The sequence below is a fragment of the Mastigoproctus giganteus genome, chromosome 5 (genome assembly GCF_048544385.1).
Source record: "Mastigoproctus giganteus isolate SK-2022 chromosome 5, ASM4854438v1, whole genome shotgun sequence".
NCBI classification, from domain to species: domain Eukaryota; kingdom Metazoa; phylum Arthropoda; class Arachnida; order Uropygi; family Thelyphonidae; genus Mastigoproctus; species Mastigoproctus giganteus.
In genome coordinates, this window is record NC_143579.1 from 122,873,705 (window position 1) to 122,901,685 (window position 27,981).

The following is a 27,981-nucleotide window of genomic DNA, read 5'->3' on the forward strand; positions in this document are numbered from 1 at the left end:
GACGTTTTCATATTTGTTGGTAATTTCTTCAAAAGTCCAGCTTGTGGACTAGTATATAAACAAATTGAGATCTATCGTACAAAGGCTTATAATCAATGACCCTATATTTAAAACATGTTTAAAGAAGACAACACTTACACCAGTGGTTTTCAACCGGGGTGCCGCAACAACATTCCAGGGGTGCCACGTAATTTGGGTTTAAGTTACTTAAACTTATTATTATTTTTTAATTTATGTTTATTTCATTATAAAAAGGTGTACAGCATCTTTTTAATTTTTTAGTAATCTATAATTGATGTTTGCTTAGTACCTCTATATAAAGAATAAAATTATTATATACTCTGTATATATAATTTGTATTATGAAATGTAATTTTTATATATATATATATATATATATATATATATATATACACATACACACACACACCGAGAGAGAATCGGATCTATAGGCAGAAAATTGAGTAGGGGTGCCGCAAAATAAAATAAATTACTTAGGGGGTGCCGTTATTATAAAAAGGTTGAAAACCACTGACTTATACCATGGCGACTAGCCTTTGGCTGCATCATTGTAAAGAGAAAATAGAATAGTTTAAAGTGGTTATTACACTTATTTAATTAACCAAGGGTTCGCAAACTTCTCGCCAAACGTAAGTCGCCCGGGCTCGACAAACTATCCAATATCTGACAAGTCTCTCGCAAGTTCAACCGAGCCTGTGGCAGTTCATCCAGACCTTAATATGCTGCAAAGTAGAGCGACACCTACGTGAATTGTTACATGAGGACCACCGACACCATTAAAGAAAACATGAAGGACAGTAGTCGAAATCGGGATACACTACTTTTTTGTTCCATTCCTTACTGAGTCATAAAGGGTCCGCGAGCAAACTGAACTTCCATTATTCATATTACGCGTTGACTAAGATGACGAAACACAACCTTGGTTTTTGAGAAAGTGACGAAATAGTAATCTAAAACCGGATTTGGTATAGTTCCCCCGAGAAAGCAGGAACTCCGAGATTAAAGAGCTACTAAAATAGGGTGTAAATTACCAAACAGGAAATACTGAATTGCATGCAAGGGCATTTGCTAAAGGTGGTATTTCTTTCCATTCGTATAATTCAGCTACTGCTAGTTGGACAAATAAAAGGAGTAGTAATTAAAAATAGACGTTACTGATTACCGGAAATGAGAGTGAAGGGGCGTTCTGAATGGATGTGTGAGCTACGTAGCCTGCAGGTAATAATGTGAGGGGAATGACAATAGAATATTTACATTTCTCTTCTTGCCATTCCCATCTTTCCCGATATGTCTGGACTTAGGAACCTTGACCCAGTAAGATTTATAAAGGGCAAAGCATTTCATGGAATTCTTAGTACGAATGTATAGGCAATTGGTCGAGCCGGTAAGACATGCATGCCCTGAGCTGTAAGAGAAGGGGTAATAGGCGTATTGTGAAAACGATCTCCGATTTGACGAAACAGGTTTTTTATTGAACCGGAGACCACGCCATAATATCGTTTCCGGATCTCTTGTGTGTATGTGCGAATACGTACACTCTCACCTGAAAGTGTGGAATCAGTGTATGACAAGTTTCGTTTATTTTCCAAAAAAAAAATTAAAAAAAGACACGCCTATTTAAGGTTTAATAATATTTAAAAAAATGTTTAATAATATTAAAAAAAAACAAAAACTACAAACTATTATTATTATTATTATCCATATGGTGCAAGGAAGCCTGAGCTTATGCTGCACCAGCCAAAAAAATTCCCGAGTTACCCTGAGAGAGAGAGAGAGTCAAAAGGAATCACCAAGAAAGAGAAGAATGACGATATCCAGCTCAGGATCCTAGTAGGGTGTGCCTCAGGATTCTTATGGTGGGGTGTGCTTTAAGATTTTTTTTATTAAGCATTGAAAAACTGACAGCAAAAAATATTGAAAAGATTAATATTAACAACTATACTGATATTTGATAAAAATGTCGTCCCCAAGATTTTATCACTGCCTTACAAAGACGTTATTTTGTATAATAGTATGCTGGCGTGGCATTGATTATGTAGTGTCTTGATTAACATTATTCCACACGATCTGCAAGGTTTCCCATAAATTTTGTAAAAATGGGCAGACTTCCTGGACTTGACGGCCCCAGCTGATCCCATAAAAGCACTGGGTTTAAGTTACGCGATTTGGAGTGGCCACGCCATAATTTGCAATAACCCTCCTGTTGTTTAGTTGTTAGAAAGTCCAGAGGATATTGCAGCATATTGAAGGATGTTTTTACATCCTCCTTTTTTAAAATTCCTTGAATTTTGGCCCTCGTATGTAACACAGTTGGTAGAATCGCCGTCTTCCCCATATCGGTAGAAAAGACCCGAGTTCGAGTCCCGTGATGACGTGAGGGGAAAAACCACTACCCCTCGGTTTCAGGCGAGGGTAGCATGGTTATTTTTTCCTCGCAGAAACTTGGTTTTTTCGTCCAGCAACAGAAAATCGACCACAGAACACATGCGGTTTATAGTCAGTATACACAGCGCAATATGGCCTTAGTCTCTGATGCTCCTAAAACCCTACTACAACAACTTTTGAATTCTGACGATGTCATATACTCTAGAAAAATATAAGCAACCCCTAGATCATGATGGAATCACTACTGTATGCGGAGCCGGAACTAGACAATCCTACACCTGTGGCAAGAATGTCGTCGACGCCCGGAACCAACATATCTTCCTGGCGTCACTGATTGTGATAGATAATTCCTCCAGTTTGCGCCCCCCGAAGCTCGGCGCCCGGGGGATTTCCCCCTCTGCAATCTTTATGAATTTATAAAAATTACTATTGCAATGGTCTATGATTTGCATATCTCTCTATACATTAAAAATTTTCCTCCTAGTGATATTTATTCCAGCCTATAGGAGAAGAGGGTGTGACAATTATGTCACTACAAATGCAATTAATTATTGACAACTGCCTCCATAACGTTACCAACCTACTGCACGTGCGTCCCTGTTTAAAATTTGATATTCCACTGTAACGTGTTTTTGTATATTAATGAATATTGTACATTTGGTAAATACAGTAATTTAGTATTAGTTTGTAAATGTTTTAGTCCTGCTCTTTGGGATGCAACAATATTCCTCATGCATTATGAAACTCAAAGGCCTTTTCCTAAGTGACCTATGTAAACGGAGGTAAAAAATTACATGCAATATTTATTCCACCTTGAAAATTCCGTGCACCACAAATGCACAGGTAAATAATTACAAATTATTTCAGGTCAATTCCTAATTAGATATCGTTCATAGTGACATAGTGTTTTTTTTTCTCTGTCGGCACCGAGGTCTCCCGTAACTCCGCGTTTTTACTCTGTGTAGAATACAATACTTTGCATAAGGCCAGGGTGTGTGTTTTGTGAATTATTAGTGTGGGTTGTGTTGTTCCTCTGGCCACTTAGCCTGGGGGTCTGTGAGAGACACTAACATCCCCAGTTTCCATCACTGTCCTGGGGAGGCAGGCCAGGACATATTAGGAGAGAAGAAAGCTCTGAATCCTGGCATAGCCTATGCATCCAAGGAGAGCCAAAAAAAATTTATTGGAAAGGAGATAATGGGGAGATAGGAAGAGGGTGGGATAAAAGGAGCAGAGAGAGGAGGGCAAAAGTTGAGGCACTTGCCTGATATGAAAGGGGAGACAGTAAGAGGAACCCTGGTCCAGAGGGATGGGAGTTGAAAGTGGGTGGTGGGGTGAGCCATCACGCTAAGGGGAGTCGGAGGAAAGAACCTAACCACCACAGGTGGTAGGAATAAAAGAACATAGGGAAAGATTCTTATGGTGGAGTGTGCTTTTGAAGCTCTGTCCCACACTGCCCTGGGGATTTACCTTAATGGCCAGTGTCAGCATCCCACACCATGCCAACCAGGAAAAGCTACAGCATGGTGTCAGCTTGGATAACTATGAGGATCTGCATAGCCACCAGTCTGTCCAGTGAAGAGGATAAGATTAGAACATGCAATTAATAATAACTTTCATTCACACAGTTTTACTTTTTATAGTTTTTTTTCTTACACTTTCTATTTTCTTTTATATATTCGATTAAATATCGATGAGTGGGTTGCGACAGGTGTCTTTTAAGTGGAAAAGATTTGACTTACTCCGTCCCCTACCTCTACATATTACGTAGAAAAGCGTGCGCCGGGGATTGACGAGCAAAGCGAGCAGGGGTTGAAGCTAGTATTTATTAATAAAATAATTTAAATAATACAATGCATATATTTATTAACAAAATTTAAATATTAAATTAATTTAAATACAATATCTGTTGAAATATCGACAGATATTTGAAAAATTGTTGTTTGAGGACAAACCAAAAAGCTCAGGTGTGACGTCACAAAATGGGCATTACTTTATAGAAGTTTGCAATTGGAATTGCTCTAATTTTCGAAATTTGTGAAACAGGGTTCCTCGCTGATATATTTTTTCCATAAGTGATTATAAATCCCGAATTTAAAATCTTATTTTTCACTCTCACAAAACTTTCTGGAATCATAAATAGCACATGCAAAGATAATGCAGTACTGTATTTTTTTAATAAAATTTTTATTTTAAACAAAAAGAACGCAAGTTTACCAGAAGCTATTATCCGTGTAGGGAATACGTCTTAATCTTTTGACTGGCTATAGAAAGCAGTTGACTAGCATGGCTTCTCCGTATGTGGGATAGATGTATGTGGCTGCACACGTTTTACGTTCCACTTACATTGTAGAACGATAATACCTTTAACCCTTAATTTGCGCCTTCTAATTGCTTAAACTGCCTAAAGGCTGGAGGTGGAAGCAAAGCATGCAAAGTTAAGTCTCTCGTAATACGTTCGTTATATGGAAATTTTCTTCATTCTACAGAAACTTTTTTTAAATGTAATTACCAAAAGGAACTCAAAAAAATTCGCTATAAAGAAGTTCGTTAAACACAGGTCCCACTGTAATAAAATCAAAAATGAAGCAATTTTAAAATATATAACTGGTCGGATGCAGCCTTAAAATGCTGCACCTGGGTCTGACGCCCCACTCGCCCCACCCTAGTTCCGGCTGACTGTAGGAACTATTTTGTCTTCAGCTGATCTCACAAACTCTACGCATGGATCCAAAAATTTCAAATTTTGATTCATCCGTTCACAGTACATTTTTGCACTCTTCAGTTGCCCAATGTTGGTGGCTCTTAGCCCAAGCCAACCGTTTCTTTCGATTTTCCGGTTTTGATAAGTGTTTTCGGATAGATACACGACCATGAAGTTCTGTTTGTTTAAGAAAGGATTTTACAGTGGATGTAGACAGTTGTTGTTGGTTTTTAGGAGCATTAACAATTAAAGCCATATTGCTCCGGGGATATGTGGTGGTTATTCCCTGACATTTCCGCATCTTCCGTATTTGGTGGGCACGAACTCGAACCCCGGTCTAACCAAGAAGCGTGTGCTACGCACTGCTGCTCCTGCCCACCTGGCTACGGAGGCGCCATGTAGATAGGTCAGTTTCTTCGTTCCTATTATCGGTATTGCAGAACAGTTGATTTGTTGTGTACTCGTGTTATGCTTTCAGAGACCTACTATAAGGGAAGAAAAAAAAATATATAAATAACTTCGTCTAACCTCAGCGGCTCACATTTGGTGAGTATGGGCTTGGCAAACCCAAGGTCCTGAGCTGGATATCATCATTCTTCTCTTTCTTGGTGATTCCTTTCTACTTCTCTCTCTCAGTGTAACTAGTGAATTTTTGTTTGGCTGGTGTAGCATAAGCTTCAGGCTTCCTTGAACCGTATGGCTAATAATAATAATAATACTAATATGCCTCAAAATATATTTTATTATTATCGATTAAAAAAAAAATACAGTAGTACTCTTCTGCAACACAAATCCGTCCCGAATTTGGTGGAGTAAACTAACTTATAGGCCTCACGTAGCCCAGTGGTCAGGAGCGAGAGTGCATAGCACGCTTTCTTTGAGTGGACCGGGGTTCAAGCCCGTCACTACTAAATACGATAAATATTTGTATTGATGATTTATTGTAAACTCTACTGACTTGGTTGTCGTGCCGGAGTATAAACAGAATATTTATATAACATTTTTTTTCACTAGTGGAAATGAAAACTCCTATTACAAACGAAGGTCAGGTTTACCAGCTTGTCTATCGTATTCTTGCCGGCTCTGCTCGCTTGCAGAAGGCATTCACCCTAACTTAAAATCCTGGTGATTAGCAGCCAATCAGCACAAAGCAGTGGGCGGAGCTACATTAGCCATCATTTGCTGTCTCAAAGATTTATGGGCAAGAGTCTCTTACTAAAGTTTAACCCCTGGCTACTACCCCAATTTCGCATACAGAACAATAAAATCAAAACTCACATTTGACGTGGGTGCCTCTGTGGGCAGGAGCAGCAGTGCGTAGCACACGCTTCTTGAGTAGACCGGGGTTCGAGTCCGTCACCACCAAATACGGAGGATGCGGAAAGGTCAGGGAATGACCACAGCATATCCCGGAGCAATATGGCCTTAGTTGCTAATGCTCCTAAAAACCAAATAACAACCAACTGTGTGGTACTACACTCAGGGAGGTGGAGAATGAAAAAGACCTGGGAGTAATTGTGCAGTCAGATATGAAGTTCTCTGAGCAATGCAGACGGGCTGCTAGAGCATGTTATATAGTTTTGTCAATGATATATAGCAATTTTGCTATAAGAGACAAAGAGGCGATTATCCCTTTGTATAAGGCAGTAGTCAGGCCACTCCTTGAGTACTGCGTACAGATCTGGAAGCCTCATTTTTGGAAGGATGTAGAGTTGCTAGAATCAGTATAGAGAAGGGCAACAAGACTGGTGAGTGGAACAAAGGATGCTGTTATGAAGGAAGGCTTAAGTTCTGCAAGTTGCAGCATATGGAGACTAGTCATCTGCGAGGTGATCTGATTGAGGTGTATAAGGCCTTGAATGGTTTGAGCATGCTCAGTGCTATCGAGATATTTCTGCTTGCTCAGACTAAGAACCTGAGGGGGGCTTAGATTCAAATTCAGGAAAGAGTTGTAGAATGGGGTGCAGAAGTTTGCCTTTAGCTAGCGGGTAGTTGATTGCTGGAATAGGCTTCCATATTGCTGTGGAAGTTGATGGCTTAAATAAATTTAAGGCTTAACTAGACAAACATTTGGAGTGACTGGATGGGCGAAATGAGAAGCGTTTTATTTTTTATTATTATTTTTTTTCTTGGCTGATGCTGTATAAGCTTGCTTTCTTGCATCATATGCCTCAACTAATGCTAAACTGAATTGACGTGGGGAAATTTGATGACCATTGAAGGACGGAGAATTCATGATGTTCCTGAAACCAGTTAGCACTCTGCTGGGCCTTGTGTCATAGCGCGATTCCTTGTTGATAGATGCTGGAGTTGTCCGGATAGAGTATCATAATGAAGAGATATACTTGTGTCGCCGACAATAGAAAGGTAATCATTCCTATCGTGCCGTTGGTAACGGTGGTCAAAGGACCTGGGAAATGTACGAAAATAGTCTAAACCATTACACCATTGCTTCCAGCCCATCAAACGCTAACAGTACATCCAATTGCCATGGCCTCATGTTGCTTTCTCCAAATTCAGATAACACTGGTCTCGAATCCCGTTTCAACTTTATCATGCTGATATGAGAATCTTTGTCATTGTTGTTCGTGTTGCTTAAATGCAATGCATAGTTTGTATCTCATAGTGAGCACAAGCCATCGAATGCCGTAGCTTATAAGAGGTAGTGTAAGTGTAAGTGTGTGTTGTTGTCTTACGGCACCAGGGGTTTCCCCCATCTCCGCGTTGCTTTCATTGTGGTGAACCAGTTCACTGGGAAATGCCAGAGATTTAAAAGTGTGTGGGAATTGTTCATGTGTTGTGTTCTGTACCGTTGTTCATCTGGTCATTTAGCCGTTGGACCCCTATTGAGGCCCAACGTTGTCCCACTTACGCCCCGTGGAGGCAGACCAGGAACCCAGTAGCTGTAGATTCACTCTGGCAGGTCCTGCCGCTTAATTTCCTGGGATTTCGGCGGCTAGGACCTTAAAAAAAAAATAAATAAATAAAATAAAAAAAAAAAATAAAAATAAATAAATAAAAAAAAAAAAAAATAATAAAAATAAATATATAAGTAAATAAAAAATCTGCGCTGGGGTAATGTCGCTTTGGTTTGCTAGGCCGAGTTTTGGGCGTAAGGTAATTTTATCATATTTAGTTTTTGACGTGTGGGGCTTTCGCTATGATGAAGGTAGAGAGGGGAGGGAGACCGAAGATTGGGGGGAAAAGACAGAAATATGGGGCCAATAGAGTAGATAGCCCCAGTTTTCAGTGGGCCATGCCCATGCCCCACCAGAGTAGAAGTTTGGGGGTGGAGGAGAAGGAACAAAAAATGTCCCCTCCCCCCAAGGAAGTGGGAATAATAGGTGAAGAGGACGAGGGTGTCCTCTTCAGATCGCCATCAAGCTGTTTGCAACTGTGCTGCGTTTAGTCTGTTCTCTACTGTCTGTGCTGCATTCCCCCGTCCTTGCTTTTCTCTTCCGTGTGATCAGCACTCTTCTTTTCCAAGTACTGGTCCTCTGCAAGGTTTCAGTTTTTTTGTCACATTTGGCGCCGATTTTTGTCAATCTCTGTGTACGTTGCTGTAGATAGCTATTAGTGTTTTTCTCCTGGTGAATAAGTCTTGCGCATACTGGGAGAGTGCCCTATATTCATCCTCAGTGTCCAGGAAGTGGTGCTCCAGTCCTTTTGGGAAGTATCTTAACCTTGTTATTAGTAGCCCTCTGAGGTCTTCATAGTGTTGACAATCATAGACTATGTGGCTCCAGCTTTCACTTTCTCCACATATGCAGTTGGGGTCCTCAACAAGTCGGAAGCCAAACAGCTTCTCCTTGTAGGGTCCGTGTCCGGTTAATAGTGTTGTCATATGGTACCCTGGGAAGTACCACGGTGGCTGCTTTGGGTATATTTTCTGGAGGTCTGGTAGAAATCTTTTTGTTACTTCGCCTTTTGTAGTCTCTGTCCATCTTCTCTGCCAAAGATCTAGGAGGTGGGTCTGTAGCCTATTTTTTTCGTGTTTTAGGTTGCCCGCCGGGTCAGTCGTGTATCCTTGGTGGGTAGCGGCCACTCCCCTGGCCAGCAAAAACAGTAGCCCGGCCTGAACTGCCTCCAGGTCCAGAGGGAGCGCTCCAGCAAGTACCTGCAATGCTGGGGTACTTACCGTGCTGCAGGCGCGCGTTGTTGATAGCAGTATGGTCCTTTGGGTCATTTCTAGTGTTCTTTTGTTGACTACCAGTGTCGTTTTTGGATACCAAACCGCTGCTGCATAGGTGATTGCAGGCAGGAAGGTTGTTTTATAGTAAAGCATCAGTGCTTTTTTCTTGAGTCCCCAATCTTTCCTTGTGATTCTGGTTACCAGTCCAGAGTATCCTCTGATTTTTCTTCTGATGTATTTCAGATGCGGCTGGAACGTCATGTTTTTATCTAGGATAACGCCCAGATACTTCAGTTGGCTCACAAATTTGATTGTTACATTGTTGATTTTAATTTGCGGGGGTCGTCGTAGTTGCAGAGTCCCCTTTAGCAGGATCGATGAGGTCTTGTCTGACGATATTTTCAGCTGGTTCTTTGATGCCCATTGCTGCAGCCGCTGCAGTGCCTGATTTGCCAGCGTCTCCAATTGGGCCCTGGAGTCCGCCTCTACCGTCAATGTCAAGTCGTCCGCGAAGGCGTGTACTGCCACAGAACCCAGGTCCGTAGTCAGGAATTCATCGAGGACCATTGTCCACAGAAGCGGCCCAAGCACCGATCCCTGCGGACATCCTCTGTGCACCTCTCTTGTTATTTTTTGATAGTGTACATTGATTTCCACTCTTCTTTGTGTTAAATAGCTTTCGATTACTTTGTAGAGGTTAAGAGGCACCTCAGCCTCCCTCAACCTTGCCAGGACGCTTGGCCACCAAAGTGAATCAAACGCCCCAGCAAAGTCAACAGAGATGAGCAACAGATACTTTCGTCTACAATCCTGGAAAATCCTTAGCAAGTTTCCCAGTGCGTCCACGGTTGAGGATCCTGGTCTGAAGCCATACTGATTTCTGGCATGTAGGCCTGCCGCTTCATAGTGTTTTATAACTCTCACATGGAGTAATCTTTCAAACAATTTGCTTGCCACTGGGAGCAGTGCGATGGGTCGATATGAATCCGGAAATTCTGGATTTTTGGTAGGATTTTTCAGTATTAGTTTTAAATTTGCTGTTTTCCATGCAGTTGGGAAATGTCCTGTTTCCAAGCATCTATTGTATAGTGTTAGGAGTAGGTGCGGATTGTATTCCACGGTTTTCTTCAGTATTTCAGGCTCAATAAGATCGAGGCCCGGGCATTTTCTATTTCTGACCCTACTAGCGGCCACGCTGAGTTCATCCAGGGTGAAGGGAGGCTCAATCGCCTGGTTTCTGTAGTTATCGTTTCTGTAGCATGTCTGTTTCTGACCTGGCATAGTTAACATATTTGGTTTTTGATATATTCTGTCGAGTATGTTATTCATCGACTGCTCCCAGGTTGTGGTGAGATCTCCCTGCCGAGTCCTAGTGGTAGAAATCACCTCCCCCCTAGGCAGTCTATTGGTTGTTACTTTGTAGACAATGCCCCAGGGGTCATTGTTCCCTGCTGTGGAGACCAAGGACTCCCAAGAGCGTCTTTTACTTGTCTTTATGGCGTCAGTGTACCGGTTTCTTATTTGTCTATATATTTGCCTCAGGGCTTCAACCTCATTTGCTGGCCATGTTCTTCGGGCCCTCTGGAAGTCCTTCCTACTCTTGTTCATTTGTCGCCGGAGCATGGCAATGTCCCGGGTCCACCAGGGGACTGCGCCCAGTCGGGGTTGTTTCTTCCTGATAGTTTGGTTGCTGATATCTATCATCAATTTAGTAATTGCCTTCTGCAGTTCGTTCGGATTATTCTGTGGATCTAGGGACGGAGGTTTGTTGTTAACCGCTGTAGTTAGTAGCTCTTTGTATTGGGGCCAATCTGCCTTGGCAACTGCGTATCTGTGGGGTGTTTGTATATTTGCTGTTGTTCTTGGCAGCGTTCTTGTTACTTTGCAGGTGATGACTCGATGGTCCGAGGTGGTCCAAGCGTCTTCCACCCTCCAGTCGGTCACGTGGTTCGCCAGGTTCCTAGTTGCTAGAGTGATATCGATGGTGGCCTCCCAGAGGGTGTTGCAGAATGTTGGCAGATGGTGCGGTTGGTTCAGTACAACAAATTGTGATCCTATCAGATAGTTTTCGAGTTGCTGCCCATTTGTTGTTCCTCTTCTGTCTGCAGTAACGCTGTGCCATAGTGGAGAGCGACAGTTTACATCCGCTCCTATAATTATTTTTTCATTCGGCAGAGTGTTTTGGAGACGGCGCAGGTAGTTGATTGTGGTCTCAATTTCCTGTCCTGGCCTGCTGTAAAGGGCCACTACATATAGGGAGCCTAGTGCTGTAATGAGCTGGGCACAGGCAGCCCAGGTCGTGCACAGTTGAGTTACTTTTGTTGCAGTGATTTTGGTGTTCCTGACTAGGACCGCTGCCCATGGGGTGTCCTCCTCCGTGTGGACGGCCTTATATTGCAGTGGATACCCCACCACCCGCTTTGCGTGAACGTATGGCTCCTGCAATATGATTATGTCGGTGTCTTCCTCATCGGCCCTGACCCGGATTTGGTCTGCCACTGTTTTGGCTCGTTGCGCGTTAGTCTGGATTATCTTAATCATTGCTATATTATACTTTTTATTTCTTGTCCCCATAATCGATTCTATTTTGGTATATGCTTTTGGCTTTAAGGTAGACTGGGCACTTCGGGTCCTTGATTGAATGCGCGTGTTCTATTTTCATTGCCTTACAGTTTGCGCAGGTGGCTTCCTTGTCTTTGTGTGGACAGTCTTTAAAGGCGTGTCCCTTCTCTGTGCAGTGTCCACAAGTTGGAACTGTCTGGGTGCAGACATGCGTAGTGTGTCCGAACTTGCAGCATCTAAAGCATTTCGGAACCACCACTCGCTCCCGGAATCGGTAGCTGCCCCACTCAATATATACCCTTGTTCTGTCCTTTAAGACTTGCCATGCTTCCGGTATAAGCTCCACACTCCAGTTGTTGTTTATTCCTCCTCTCGCCTTTATATGAAACTTTGTGGTTATTACTTCGTGTGTTTCTTTGTCTGGTATTTCCTTTTGCAGATTCCTGAGGTAGAGCTCTTCGGCCAGCTGGGCTGCTGTGACTTCTGGATTGACGTCATAGATTATTATTGACGGTCCCTTCCTTTTGGGCGGCTGGGCCGTTAATCCGAGAGCGTCTATTTTGGGGTTTTCTATGATACTTTGTATTTCTTGTCTAGTTTCGGTTTCAATTACTAGTCCTACGTCTCTCATTTTCCGTATTCCTTTTATTCTTGTATTTTTAAGGTCCTCCCTCATATTACTAATTACTTTTGTTTTTAATTCCTCACTAGAGGGGATCTTGCCAGTCTCCTTTGGTCGGAGTATCACCAGGTTTGGTGTTGGCAACAGTGTTTTCCTCTTCTGGTGCGTCTCTGCGGTTGGTTGGGTTTCCGTTGCTATTGGGATCCTCAGCGCTTCCGAGTATGTCGGGACGCGCTGTGGCGTTTGTTTTGCCCCGCATTCTTTATATGCTTGTAGCCGTGGTGTAGGAAGATTCGGTAGAGTGTCCAGCACCTTCTCAAGGATGGAGGTTCTTGTCTTAAGTTCCTCGTTAGTGGTTTTTAGTTTCTCGCTGTCGATAAGGAGGGCAGTGGTAATAGATTCAAGGGTGGCCCAGAGTTCTTGAACATAACTTGCCGCTTGTCTGTTGAATCGACTATTATCTTGATTAAGAAAGGTCACAAGATTCCTATGTAAAGCAGATATTATTTGATGGGTTGGAGAGTCTTCATCTATAGGTTTGTGAGTTGTAGGGTATGCAGAAGGTGTAGTTACTGTGACGGTTAGTTTTCTAGATTGGGGGAGGCCTTCTGCCTCAGTCTGATCCAATGCTCTGCGTGGTCTCTCTGGTTGTTTGGCAGAGGAGGTCTTAGGAGTCCCTGATGGGGTAGGAATATTGGTTGATAGTTTGGCTGCAGATAATGTTCCAGGACTCTCTGCTAGATTAGGGGAGGGCCCTAGAGCTGCCTGGGAGGCAGGAGCACTTATAGCTGTTGGAGAGAGAGTGGTCTGTAATTTCCCAGTGTAGGGAGAGCTTGCCTGTGAAGGTTGCAGAGTAGGAGGGACAGGGGCTAGGCGAACTACTACTGGCGTTGAAGTGTTAAATTGAAACTTAGATGAGATCACAGGGTCAGATTCATCAAGAGGCACTTTGTTGAGAAATTCTAGTATGGTTTGAGGAGACCGGGGTGTTCTGGTTTTTGCTCTCCTCTTACTTTTCTGTTTCTTTTTCTTGGACTTGTTCACTTTGGGAGGCTGGAGGCCAACTTGGTCTGAATCGTCTGCTACAGCATTCTCGTCAGCCGACGATGAGGATGTTTCTCTTGAGCTCATGTCTAAGGGTTGTATGGTTTGGGTCAAAGACCAATAAAGCTATAATAAAGCAATTGTAAGGGGTTGCTCCTGAGTAATTTGATTTCTTCTGAAAGGTCTACCGGAGGTTTAACGGGGTTGAAATTTTTTACGCCTCAAGAGGACTGAAAAAGCCGCCGAACGAAAGCGTCAGGCCCGTGTGATGATCTGAAGCCGCACATCAACGCCTCGAAAATCCCCGAGTTATCCCCAGAACACAAGTGGGGGGAAGAAGTAGCCAGCGGTGAGCGTGGCCCTAGAGAGAGGAACCGACGGCGTAATAAGAGGTAATGTACTGTAGTCCACGTGACATTGATTTTTCTGTACATGCATTATTTTGTACTGGGTGGTTAGATGGGCCATTATGCTGTTTCGCTGTTGTGTTACCAGGTGAGAAACACGACGCTTACCAGTGAGTGGTCCTTTAGGTACCTCAGATCAAAAGTTGGTGATTGTCTCTTCTCCAATTGAGCCTTTATCTCATGGCTATTCCCTACCTCGTGTTGTTTGGCATTACAAGAATGCAAAATGGGATGACCTGTGAGATTTCTTTTCTTCGGATGGAAACCATACTGGCGATCGTTGATCAGATGGAAGGTTTCTAGATAGTTTAAGGGACAAAGGATTTCTTTTCTTCGGATGGTCGGATTACTGTTTCAAAACTTCTGATGTCAACGTTTGCTCAGATCGTGTTAGTGAAATTATTCTAGTAGGAATGGAATCCTTTATCCCTTAAACTACCTAGAAACCTTCCGTCTGATCAACGATCGCCAGTATGGATTTCGTCAGTGTCGATCCACTGGTGATATTATGTTACCCATTTACGGACAAATTCAATGGAAGAGTTCGGTGAAACACAAGCAGTTGCTCTTGACATCTCAAAGGCTTTCGATCGTGTTTGGCATAAAGGTCTTCTAAACAAGCTTCCATCTTATGGTTTGTCAACTGTTTTTTGTAATTGGTTATCCGGTTTTCTCTCTGATCGCTCACTGAGGGTGATGGTAGATGGCTCTCTGTTTTCTAACTTCTCCACTAATCGGTGTCTCCCAAGGTTCAGTTCTTTCCCCCACTCTTTTCCTCTTGTATATTAATGACCTTCTTCCATTGACTGGAAATCCTATCCATAGTTTTGGCGATGATAGCACATTGCATTCCACTTTCCATTTTGAGAAACCTTGTTTTGCCCAATCAGCTTCAACTTCTCGAATATCCGCTACCAATTCCTTAAATGCCGATCTCCAGGTAATTCTTCAGTGGGGGAAAGACAACTTAGTTGATTTCAATCCTTCTTAAACTCAGTCTTGTCGTATATCTTGGAAAAAGGATTCTTCTACTCCTATGCTTATCTTTGGTGACACTCCGATTTCTAAGCAAGTTGATATATCTCTTTTGGGGATTACCCTGACTTCTAATCTCTCCTGGCACGAGCACATTACAAATATTGCTTTCTCTGCATCTAAAAAACTTGGTTTTCTTTTTTGCTCTCAGCGTTACTTTTCTTCCAAACAACTGTTCACTCTACAAATCGCAGATCCGCTCTACCATGGAATATTGTTCCCACATCTGGATGCCCCCAAAACCTCTGTCTTCTAGATTCCATTCAAAAGAGGGCAGTTAGGTTAATTAATGACACCTCTCTAACAGTCTCGCCACTTGCTGTCTCATAGACGTACTGTTTCTGCTGAATGCCGTTTTTTACAGATACTTCCATGACCACTGTTTTTCTGAATTGGCTTCTATAATTCCCGCTCTCTCTTTAAAAACAGTCCGAATACGTGCGGCCAACTTCCATTTACTGTCAAACTTCAAACTCACAGAACCAACTTTTCATCTTCCTCGTTTAGTTATTCAGCTGCCGTTTTCTGGAACAACCTTTCTTTAAATGTCTTTCCTGAAAATTACCGTCTACAGAAGTTCAAGTCTAATGTCAACAAAAATTATCTCTCGTCTTCTCAACCTCCAACCCAAGCACGGTACTAAGTACTATAGGTTCTAATACCTCTCGTGTTTGGGGTTTTCATAAAAAAAAAAAAAAAAAAACTTCCGGGGTAACCCTAATTTAATACAGTAGAATGTTGATTATCCGAACTAATCGGGACCAAGGTTGGTTCGATGAACCAAATAGTTCGGATAATCAAACATACATGAAAATACCCAGTTTATCGAAGCAAAGTGTTATTAGGCCTACGATTAAATTATTGTATGCTAGGTTAGTCTGCGCGAGTAGCACAGGGGATCGTCACCGTCCTCCCCACGCCGGATGGAAAAGGTCCGGTTTCGAATCCCGTCGTAACGCGAGGAACTGTGGTGGTTTTTTTCACTCCGGCTGAGTTAGTCGGTCTCACTCGTATATAGCAAGGTTTTCTCCCCCATAAACTGTTTTTTCTTCCAGCAAAACGGGCAAATCGACCACAGAACACACGCAACTTACAGACAAAATACATATAACCGTCCTTAATGCTACTTCACTTCGGTGATCGCACAAGGACGATAGGTGGGTGTTCAGAGGGCCTGTAATGCATTTACTTATGGTAACGGTTGCATTTTCTTTGCGTTTTTTGTCAATCCACGAATGCTAGTTACTTCCATCTGAAAACTGCCTGGAGCATGCCTAAAGAAGTGTCACCTCAAGAAATCAGTTGGACCTTTAAGGTTAATTAAAAGGAACTTATTGGACTTGATTCCAATTTGGATTGGGGAAGTGCCAATGTATTACCAGTACATAAAGGCAGTTCTAAGAGTAGTTCTAGTGACTGCATAGTCTGGCATTAACAGTAGAAAAAAATTGTAGAGGCAATGATAAAGAATGCAATACCGGGATATTTAGATATAAATGGAATTCTGAAGGAGATTCACAAAATTATTTTGCCAGCTAAAAAATTATTTAGCTAAGCTGGATATCTATTTCTTCATTTGATGCCATACACCAAGTAATTTTGAGGGAATTAGTGATAGAGTGAGTGTACTGAATCTTTATTATTATTAGCCATATGGTGCTGTTTGTTATTTGGTTTTTAGGAGCATTACCAACTAAGGCCATATTGCTCCGGGATATGCGGTGGTCATTCTCTGACCTTTCTGCATCTTCCGTATTTGGTGGTGACGGGCTCGAACCCCGGTCTAATCAAGAAGCATGTGCTACGCACTGCTGCTCCTTTCCACCTGGCTACGGAGGCGCCTTCCATATGGTGCAAGGAAGCCCGAGGCTTATGCTGCACCAGCCAAAAAAAAAAAAAAAAAAATTCCCGAGTTACCCTGAGAGAGAGAGAGAGAGAGAGAGAGAGAGAGAGAGAGAGAGAGAGAGAAGAATGATGATATCCAGTTCAGAACCCTAGGTGTGCCAAGCCCATACTCACCAGACGTGAGCCCCTGTTAAGGTTAATTGTAATGGCCATTATTGGACTTGAGAAATTGCTTAGGATTGAGGGTTTCAATGTGCCACCAGTACATAAAGGCACTTCTAAGAGTGAAGCGGGTAACTATGGACTATTCAGTCTAAATTTAATGATAGATAAAATTATGTGGCATGAAATACAGGGAAATTAAGATAGAAATGGTGGAATTCTGAAGGATACTCAACATGGTTTTGTGAAGGGAAATCACATTTAGTTAAGATGGTTATTTGATTTGGCATGGCAACTTGTTAGCTGGTGTAGGAAATAATTTTGTTATTTTCTATCTGGATTTTAGCAGAGCATTTCACTCAGCCCCTCATGAGATGTTACTATATAAGCTGGATGAATACAGTGGATGTTGGGATCACAGGCAAGATTCCAAGATATATCACAAGGTGGCAGGAAGTAGAAGTTTGTGATTAAGGGTTACTCTTCTGATTGAGCAAATATTAAAAGTAACCCAGGGCCGCTGCGACTCTACGTGCCGCCAGTAAGCGAAATCAAATTTGCCGCCCCAAAATATTTGGATTTAAAAAAAATGAGTAAATAAAATTGTATTAATTTATTGAAAAAGAAAAGAATTACAACATATCTCACATTATTATTATTAGCCATATGGTACAAGGAAGCCTGAGGCTTATGCTGCACCAGCCAAATAAAAAAAAAAAAAAAAATTCCCGAGTTACCCCCCGAGAAAGAGTGGGAGAGAGAAAAGTACAAATGAATCACCAAGAAAGAGAAGAATGACGATATCCAGCTCAGAACCCTGAGTTTTCCAAGCCCATACTCACCAGATATGAGCCCCTGAACAAAAATAACAAAATCATTCTGAAATTCTGGAAATAAACTTTAAATTCTAAATCACAGTAATTGTACTCTATCACAATAATAAAATAAGAGGAAAATTATACAAATTTGTTTCCTTGCTTTAAGAGATACGAATTTATTAATTATTGCATTTGTTTTTGTTCCAAATGATCGTTTTCCCTTGAAATTATTGTCAAATTAGAGATTCGTTGTTCAGACATTGTCGATCGTAAATAATTTTTGATTAATTTTAATTTTGAAAAACTCCGTTTACCTGAGGTAACTGAAACTAGTAAAGCTAGAAATATTCTTAGTGCAACTGCTACATTTGGAAAAGTATCTGTAAAATCTTTTTTAAAAATATATTGTAACACTTCAAATGGAGTAATATCGTCTAAACCTGAAGTACTCTGAGTTCTTCAGATAATGCTAAACCATCAATACAAACACATTACGATCAATGTCACTTAATTTAATATGCAAATCTTTGCAGTGATTTAATAAATCACCATTTGACCATTTTTTTTATTAATTCAGAAATTTTATAAAAGATTTTAAATATTTCTACATGTTCTTTCATATTTATAAACCTTTCAGTTAACGAGAAAATTATTGTCCATAATTTGAAAGAAAAAATTAATTTTGAAATTTTGTTGCATATCCTGAATAGCTTCATCTCTACTTTCATAATCGAAGCGACTTTTTTTTTTTTTTTTTTTTTTTTGCAATCTTTTCCTTACAGTCTTTACTTCTGGACCCGAAGCTTCAACGCCAATGATAGCCATAGCAGAATTGAGAATTTTTTTGGACTGCTTCCTCTGTTCTGTTTAATTTAAAATATTCGTGATATTTTGTAGACATTCAAGAGCTTCATGTACAGTATATCAAAAACCGTTTTTGGAGCATTTTACTTACCGGATTTGTATTTAAAATATCATGCCAAATTATACTTGAAAAAAGAAATTTATAAGATTTTATTTTTAAGGCTATTGATTTGGCATGATTCCCTAATGCATTGGTAGTATTACCGCCAAATTTGGATCCACTAAAACTGCAAATAAGAGCTTATATCACAAACCAGCCTTCATGCTAATTATTCAGCCACAGAACTCGGCCAACATTCCCATTCACACATTTATAACACTCAACCAGATCCTGCAATAATATTAACAAAACTGAATTCCAGTTCTAAACTATTATTAATACACAAAGCTTTAGCCATTGAATGATTTTCCGGATAACATCCTGTGAGGTTCAGGATGTAAAATTTCATGTAATGTAATAAATTTCATGTATATGATAACATGTAAAATTTCCGGTGTGTGCTAACCATGCACCATGGAAGCTAGAGTTAACTTTTATAACACTCAGAATTTCTTTCCCGATTAAATGAACCAACTGATGATGGAACTGCGAAACTCCAACATTAGGACTCTTGGTTCTTCTCTTTCTTCCCCTTGGGGAATTTTTTATATTTTTTAATTTCCCATTTTAATTTCTTCATTATATTTTAACCATAGAGCTTAGGAGGTAAGTTTCGTGATATTTATAAGCAATGCTAAAAACTGAAATCGTATAAAGAATCGAAGCTATAAATATATGCTAACAAATAAGTTGCACATGGTAACACAAAAAATACTTACCCTGAGGAAAAAAATTAAAATACACTATATAGTACAGTCAGTACTCGTATAGCATGTGTTTACACTACACGAATTCTATCATACATGATTCATAAATAGGGGAACGATGTATATAAAAAGTAAATGTAAACTGCAGCAATTATCAACCCACGGCAGGATGGAAGCCTCCTCAACAATTCATGCTGAGGGAAATGGACCATAATTTGCCACGCTGGTCCAGTGTAGGTGTTGGCAGATAATATTAACAAACGTATTTAGTAGTCAGAGGCTTGAACCCTGGTCTACTCAAAGAGGGTGTGCTGCTGCACTTCCGCTCCTGACCACTTGGTTATGGAGGCCTTTGTCATATATAACACGAACCGAATTCACTTATGCAAGATTCACCTTCGTGTTTACAAGAAATGGCAGTCAAACTTGGGATTCGAACTGAATGAAGAAAAGTTTCTGAAAATGTATTTGTTTTTTATATGATTGAAGATTTCAGTGAAAGGGAAACACATTTCACCATAACTACATAAACAGTTATCAGTATTACTGCAAATGCAATTAGATAGTTTACTACCCATTTGTAACAGATTCCACTAGCAGGAATGCAACTGGAAATTGTTTTTATTATATTATGGTAGTGACCTCCAGAAATGTGTTTTAGTAAAATGTGAGCTAGCGTGAGGGGAATAACAGTGTGTTTCTGTCTTTACTGCTTTGTTTATGTGTAACAAGTGTGCCTCCTCATTTTTGTCCTTTTTATACTGTAATTGTTTTATTCCCTAAAAATGAGTAAAATACTTGAGAAATGTGTGAAAAGGAAGCGTGCTGGTGAAGATACTACAGATTCAGAGAGAAAAAGAAAAGCAATATCGATAGACAGTCAAAAATTCTTACTGGGGACAACTTGTAGCAGCTTCATACTAGTGTTTATGGCCTCCGGCACACCGGGGTTTCCCCGGTAAGGCTTATGGCCAGTCCACCTCTGCGATACAGGAAAAAAAATGAAATTGTGAAACGCTTTGAGCGAAATGAAAGAACATGTGATATTGCGCTTATACTATTGAAGGAAGTTCGTTAATTAAACAAAGGTCTGGATTGTATATGTCAAAAGTTTTGTTGGTGCCCTCTTGAACTGCCGCCCATAAGCGATGCTTACATGGCCTATCTACTTGCGGCGGCCCTGAAGTGACCCCTTCTTCTGAACAATCAGTTCTGAGACCACCTTTTCTGATTTTCTTAAATTACATCGGTGAGGAGATAGAAGGCATGATGTCAAAATTTGCACATGATGTGGATTGGGAGAGTGGTTAATGGTAAGCACTCCTTCAGGATGACTTGGATAGGCTTCAAGGATGGTCAGAAAAGTGGCAGAAATATTTTAATTCAGCAAAGTGCTATCTCTTACACCTGGGGTATAGCAACTCCCGATTAATGGGGTCGAATTAAAGACTGTGCAGAAAGGATAGGGATTTGGGAGTTGTGGTACAGTTGGACATGAAGTTCTCTGAAAAGTGTAGACAGGTGGCAAGGAAGGACCATGATGTGCAATCAATGATTGATTGAACATTTGCTTATAAACGGGGAGGCTGTAATCATATTGTATAAGGCACTTGAATTACTGTGTTCAAGTATGACAACTACATCTAAAAAAAATGACAGTTTCTTGAAAGGGTCCACGCAGGGAGAACCTACTTGGTAAGATTTGCAAAAGGGTACCCATATAAGGAAAAGCTTATTTGTATGTATGGGCTTTAGCAACCAGGCCTCTTAGAGGGAAACCCAATTGAGGTATATAAGGTTCTGACAGGGGACAGTAAATTGAATGAAGGTGAAATTTTCATTGTTATGATTCCAGAAGTAGATGCCAAAAATTCAAATTATGAGGTGTGGGAGATTTAGACTGGATTGTAGGAAGTTTTCTTTTAGCCTGTAAGTTGTTAATTACTGGAATAAGCTCTACAGTTCAGGGCTGGCCACAAGCATGTTCAACTAGTTCTGTTGAACAGAGCCCTGTACTCAAATGGTCTAAACAATAATATCATCTGCATCTTTTCTGCATTTCTATCAATGAGCACCATTGATAGAAATTGTCTTAATGTTAGTTACCCACATTATTGTGACCCTAAGAGCACTTGCGCAACTAGACTTGAAACTTGCTAGAAGTAGAGTGTATACTGTACTTCTTTTTCAATGTGTTTCATTCGATATCGAAAACAGGACGTTATTTAAAAATGTAATTTTTACGTTATACTCACTTCCAATAACATTTGTATTGTTTGTGTGATGTCAGTGATTATTGGTTCATATTATTATTTATTCAAGTTCCTATTTTCATGAGATGACTGCAATTATTAAACAATATTGTTGATTAATGTATTAAATATTATCTGTATTTAAAATTTTTGTTCAGTGTAATATAAAATTAATTAATTATTTCTTAGTTGCTGTAAAATTTGAAAAAATAAAAAATCGCTATTACAAAAATACTCCGTATAAGTTTTTCACAGGACCCCAGAGCCCACAAGTAATTCTTGAGCAGGTTCCCACAAATTTTGGGGCTGGCCCTGGTCTGGTTGAGACCGACAGCTGAAGAGTTTGAGTTAGCTAGATGGTTACCTACATGAAGAGGGAAACATACGGGTAGTTTATTTATATTAATTAATTTATTTTTTAGCTGGTGTAGCAAAAGCCTTTACCTCCTTTTCACTGTATGGCTAATACTAATTACACTCTCAACCTATATATCATCAAAAATTTTTTATTATTAATAGCCATATGGTGCAAGGAAGCCTTGCACCATATGGCTATTAATTTTTTTTTTTTTTTTTTTTGGTCGGTGCAGCTTATGCTGCACCGACCAAAAAAAAAAAAAAATTACAGAGAGAGAGAGAGAGAGAGAGAGAGAGAGAGAGAAGAATGATGATATCCAGCTCAGGACCCTGGGTGTGCCAAGCCCATACTCACCAGATGTGAGTCCCTGGGAATCTTCTTCACTCTGTTTGCTGAACATTAATCCAAAATTATCAGGAATAACAAACTGTAGGTATCTTGCTTGAGATAGACTAACTCATGCACACTGCAAAAAATCCCATAAAAAAAAAAGTCCCCAAGTGAAGCCTTTTTTTTTATGATGAGATTTGAACTCAAGTCTTTTCCACCCTGTTTTAAAGATTGTAACCATTATGGTGGTACGATGAAGAGAGACAAAGACAAACAAATATTAACTAATCAATATCATGCAAGTTACTATAACCCCGGGGCTCACATCTGGTGAGTATGGGCTTGGCACACCCAAGGTCCTGAGCTGGATATCATCATTCTTCTCTTTCTTGGTGATTCCCTTCTAATTTTGACACTCTCTCTCTCTCTCTCTCTCTCTCTCTCTCTCAGGGTTACTCGGGAACTGTTTTTTTTTCTCTCCTGGTGCAGCATAAGCCTCAGGCTTCCTTGCATCATATGGATATTAATAATAATAAAAATAATATCATTTTCAGTTTCCTGTTAGTTATTTATACTGTAACACAAATAACTAACAAACAGGAAATCGAAAAAAAAAAAAAATTAAACAAAGGTGAAAATATTCATCATTGTACAATGTGTTTTTAAAAATATGTGCTAATAGGAGAAAGATAATTTGTAAAAAAATTTAGTCTGTCATCATCTTTGGCTAAGGATGAATCCAATAAGTTTTCTTGGGTTTGTCATTATTCAGTTACAGTAGAATACCAGCAATGAAGCTGTTATCCTATTAAATTGATTATTATTATTATTATTATTATTATTATTATTAGCTACGTGGTGCAAGGAAGCCTAAGGCTTATGCTGCACCAACCAAAAAAAAAAAAAAAAATTCCCAAGTTACCTTGAGAGTGAAAAGTCGAAGGGAATCACCAAGAAAGAGAAGAATGATGATATTCAGCTCGGGACCCTGGGTCTGCCAAGCCTATACTAACCAGATGTGAGCCCCTGGGGGATAAATAGTAATATCTAACAAATGTATCCCATTTATTTGAATTCCATATTTTTGATTCTTATAAAATATGCTTAGCAAAAGGTAACTAAATAAACCTTAAGTGCCATTTTATTTTAATAGAGTATAATTTTAGAGAAAATTGAGATAAAAGTGTACAAAATATTTAGTAAATTAAATTTTATTTTCAGGAATTTACTGTGATATTTCATTACATGCACCTTTTAACTATGGAGGAATCAGAGGTAACATTACTTTTCACCAGGTAGCGGCAGGAGAAAATGTAACTATTTCCATTCATCTAACATCACGCTTCACTGAGCCAAAGAAATTTGCATGGGGGATCTATAATTTTCCAGCTATGTTTGATACTGCAACACCCTGTGCAGCTCCTGAGCTTGGAAGGACGTAAGTTTATCTGCTTCTATACACTACCCTTTAGCATGTAATGGAACACTAAATTATAAAACATCTGGTCAGAAAATAATTTAATATCTAGTACAGCAATATCCTATTTAAATAGGTTTAAATGACAATCTTCTGAGGATGTTTTCATATGTGGAGAATGGAATTTTGCACCACTTCTTTCATAAGGTGGTGGTTATTTCTGGGCTTGCACTAGTGCAACTTGTTCTGGCTCAATTGTTGTTCCAAAACATCTAACACATATTCAACTTGATTTATATGCATTAAGAATCTGCAGGTAAAAGAACCACTAGGTGGCAGTGATCACAGTGTATTCATTTTGGATTTACCTGAAGATGTAACTACCATTAAAGGGAATGGTTTTTGCTTTAATAAAGGTGACTATGGCGGTTTCAGACAGTTTTTAAATTCTATACAGTGGGACCAACTAAGATGTTACCATCAGCAAATTTTAAATGGGAAGCATTCAAGAAATAATACCAGCTGATAGGCTTTTCATACCAACTAAGAAATACCCTTCAAGGTATAGGCCTAAATAGATCTCAGATGAACTAATGAGAAGTAAAATGCCATGGGATGCATATAAATTATTAGGTGACACAGAAACAGTGTCTACTAATTTATAGATATAAAATAGTCTGTAATCAAGTCACAAAGGAGGTTAGGCAAGTGAAGGCAGATTGAGAAATCTTTGCAAAGATTTCTCAATGAAAAACAGCAAAGACTTCTTTACTTATGTAAACACTAGAAGGAAGGGATGAATCAAATTGGTTCACTTGATTTCAATGGTTTGACTGGTGATGATCCTGCTCAGGTGGCTGACAAACTGATGAGTATTTTCCATATTCATCACATCTGAGGAATTCTTTAGTAAAGAGGATTCCAGAAGTTTATCAAACTCTTACAGAAAGTTAAATGATTTTGTAATATCTGAGAGGAAAGTGGAAGGGATGGGATCTATTCAGTTATATTAAGGGAGGCAGTGAAGGAAGTAAGCAAACCCTTAGCCATAATTATGAGAGCACCCTTGGATCCAGGACAGGTCCCAGCAGACTGAGGATGTACAAATATCCCCAGTTCACAAAGTAGGATCAAAGGATGGCATGAGTAATTATATACCTTCTAGCATAACTTCTGTTTCAGGGAAAATAATGGAGTCACTGGTAAAATAAGTAATGCAGGATCATCTAGACAAGGCTGCAGTTATACTTCAAACACAGCATAAGTTTGTTATGGGGACATCTAGTAACCAATTTCATTGGTTACTGCAATGTGGTCACAAAAGAACTGGATGCAAAAAAAATTTTGATATCATATACTTGAATTTCAGGAAAGCTGAAATCCAAGATATTCAGGAAAGCTGTTATTAGTGGGACTCCACTAATGTTATTAGTGGAGTCCCACTAATAATATTACTGCACATAGGTAGTAGTAACTATAAGTAATGTACTAACTGCGTGAAATTATACTCAGATTAGTGGAAAATGAAAAAGAAAGGGGGCTAATTTTGCAGTTGGATAAGAAGTTCTCTGAACAATGCAGACAGGCTGCCAGGGAAGTTAATGGCAGTTCCTGTATTAACTGCCAGGGCAGTTAATGCAGGAATTTTGCTAGCAGAAATAAGGAGGTGATTATTCCATTGCCTACAGATCTGGAGGCCTCATTTTAGGAAGAATGTAGAGCTGCTGGAACAGAAAAGGATAATGATATCGGTGAGGGAAACAAAGGGGTGTTCCTACCAAGAAAGGCTTCATTTCTGCAAATTGCAGGGTCTGGAGACTGCGAAGTGATCCAATTGAGGTGTTTAATGCAATGAATAGATTGAGCAAGCTTAATGCTGACAGGCTTCTTCCTCTTGCTCAGACTACATATATGAGGGACCACAAATTCAAATTGAGAAATTTGTTAAGGACAGTTGCAGAATAGATGTGAGGAAGTTTGGCTTTAGCTAGTGGATGGTTGATTGCTTGAACAAACATCCATCTGTTGGTGTTGTGAAGTTGATAGCTTAAATAACATCAAGGAAGACCTAGACAAACTATTGGCGGTGATGAATAGGTGAAATGAGAAGTATTTCTCTCTCTTCTTTTTTTTTTTTTTTGCTGATGCTGTATAAGTTTGCTTTCTTGCATCATTTGCAACTACTAATGCTAATAGTAGCAGTAGTAGAGGCATGTGATGCAAGAAAGCAATGTATCAGCTTATGTAGCTTCAATCAAAAAAAAAAAAGAAAAAAAATTCACACAACCATTCCCTCTAAAAGTTTGTCCAATTCCTCCTTGAATTTATGTAAGTTATCAACTTCCACAATGACAAATGGAAGTTTGTTTCAGCAATTAATCACCTGCTGGCTAAAGGCAAATTTTTGCACATCTATTCTATAGCTGTCTTTCCTCAATTTGAATTTATGCCCCCCTTAGGTTCACACGCAATCTGAGCAAGTGGAAGAATCCCATCAGAATTAAGAATGCTCAACCCATTCAAGGCCTTATACACCTCAATCAGATCACCTCGCAGGTGTCTAGTCTCCAGCCACTGCAATTTGCAGAACTTAAGCCTCTCTTGGTAAGAGGACCCCTTCATTCCCCTCACCAATCTTGTTGCCCTTCTCTGTACATGCTCAAGCAAATTTACATCCTTCCTAAAATAAGGCCTCCAGACCTGTATGCAGTATTCAAGGCATGGCATGACCATTGCCTTAAACAAAGGGATAATCACCTCGTTTTCCCTACTAACAAATTCCTGTATATCCTTGACAATATCCCCCATGACCTGCTCTGGTAGCCTGTTGGCATTGCGCAGAAAACTTCATATTTGACTGCACAATTATGACCAGGTCTTTTTCATTTTCTACAACCCTAAGTGTAGTACCACACAGTTGATAAGTTTCTATGGGGTTACCACTACCCATATACAGTACTTTGCATCTGTCAATGTTAAACTTCAGCTGCCACTTCGCAGCCCATCTGCCCAACTTTTCTAGATCTTGTTGCAGTAGTACATTGCCATTACTGTCATTAACCACGCTGCCAACCTTTTGTATCATCTGTATACTTGAACATTAAGCCTGATATACCTTCATCAATATCATTGATCAATTATACAATACAACAATGGGCCCAACACCAAACCCTGAGGGTTACTCCACTAATAGCATTAGTGCACGAAGGGCAGTGTCCATTGGTTACCACTCTATCGTCTCCCACTCAACCACCCGTTTATTCATTGTAGGAACTTTCCCTTAATACCATACTGCTCCAATTGTACAGTAGTCTTCCATGCACAAAAGTAACAAAAGCTTTCCTGAAATCCAAGTATATGATACCAAAAATATTTTTTTTCTTCCAGTTATTTTGTAACCATATCATAGTATCCAATCAAATTTGTCACATAAGATTTTCCCTTAACAAACCCATGCTGTGTCTGAATTATTTCCTGTAGCCTTGTATAGATGATCTTGCAATGCTTCTTTAACCAGTGACTCCATTATTTTCCTTAGAAGAAGGAGTTAAACCAACAGGTCTGTAATTACTCGTGTCACCTTTTGATCCCCCTCTTTGTGAATTGGGGATATATTTGAATATCTCTGATCCGTGGGGACTTCCCCTCAGACCAAGGATGCTCTCATAATTATGGCTAAGGTTTTGCTTACTTCCTTTGCCGTCTCCTTTAATATAACTGGATAGATCCCATCCGCACTGGGTTCATTTCTTATGTGTAACTTCAACAGTTTCTTCTCCACTTTGTTCTCAATTATTACAAAATCATTAAGCTTCCTGTTAGAGTTTAATAAGCTTCTGTCCTTCTGTTCCCTAAAGAATTCATCATTTGTAAATGTAGATGCAAAATACTCATTGTTTGTCGACTATCTGAGTAGGATCATCAACAGTTGAACCATCTGTATCAAGTAGACCAATATGATTCATCCCCTTCTTTGTAGAGTTTATATAAGTAAAGAAGTCCTTGATGTTTTTCTTAGCATCCTTTCCCAAAGATTTCTCATAATCTGCCTTAGCTTGCCTAATCTCCTTTGTGACTTGATTACCTATATCTACCACAGGCTTCTGTGTTGCCTGATAATTTATGTGCATCCCATGCATTTTTCTTCTGTGCCACGAGTCTCCTTAGTTCATCTGACATCCATTTAGGCTTAAACCTTGAATAGTATTTCTTAAATG

General features: G+C 39.8%; 1 protein-coding gene across 1 annotated transcript in view; it reads left to right on the top strand.

Moving 5' to 3' along the window:
• LOC150085675 (uncharacterized) overlaps positions 1-27,981 on the top strand; it is a 252,562-nt gene that overhangs the window by 46,378 nt on the left and 178,203 nt on the right. The window contains exon 2 of the mRNA XM_090374182.1: positions 23,569-23,785. Coding sequence (XP_090230308.1) covers positions 23,569-23,785 — 217 coding nt within the window. The remainder of the gene's footprint in view (positions 1-23,568; positions 23,786-27,981) is intronic.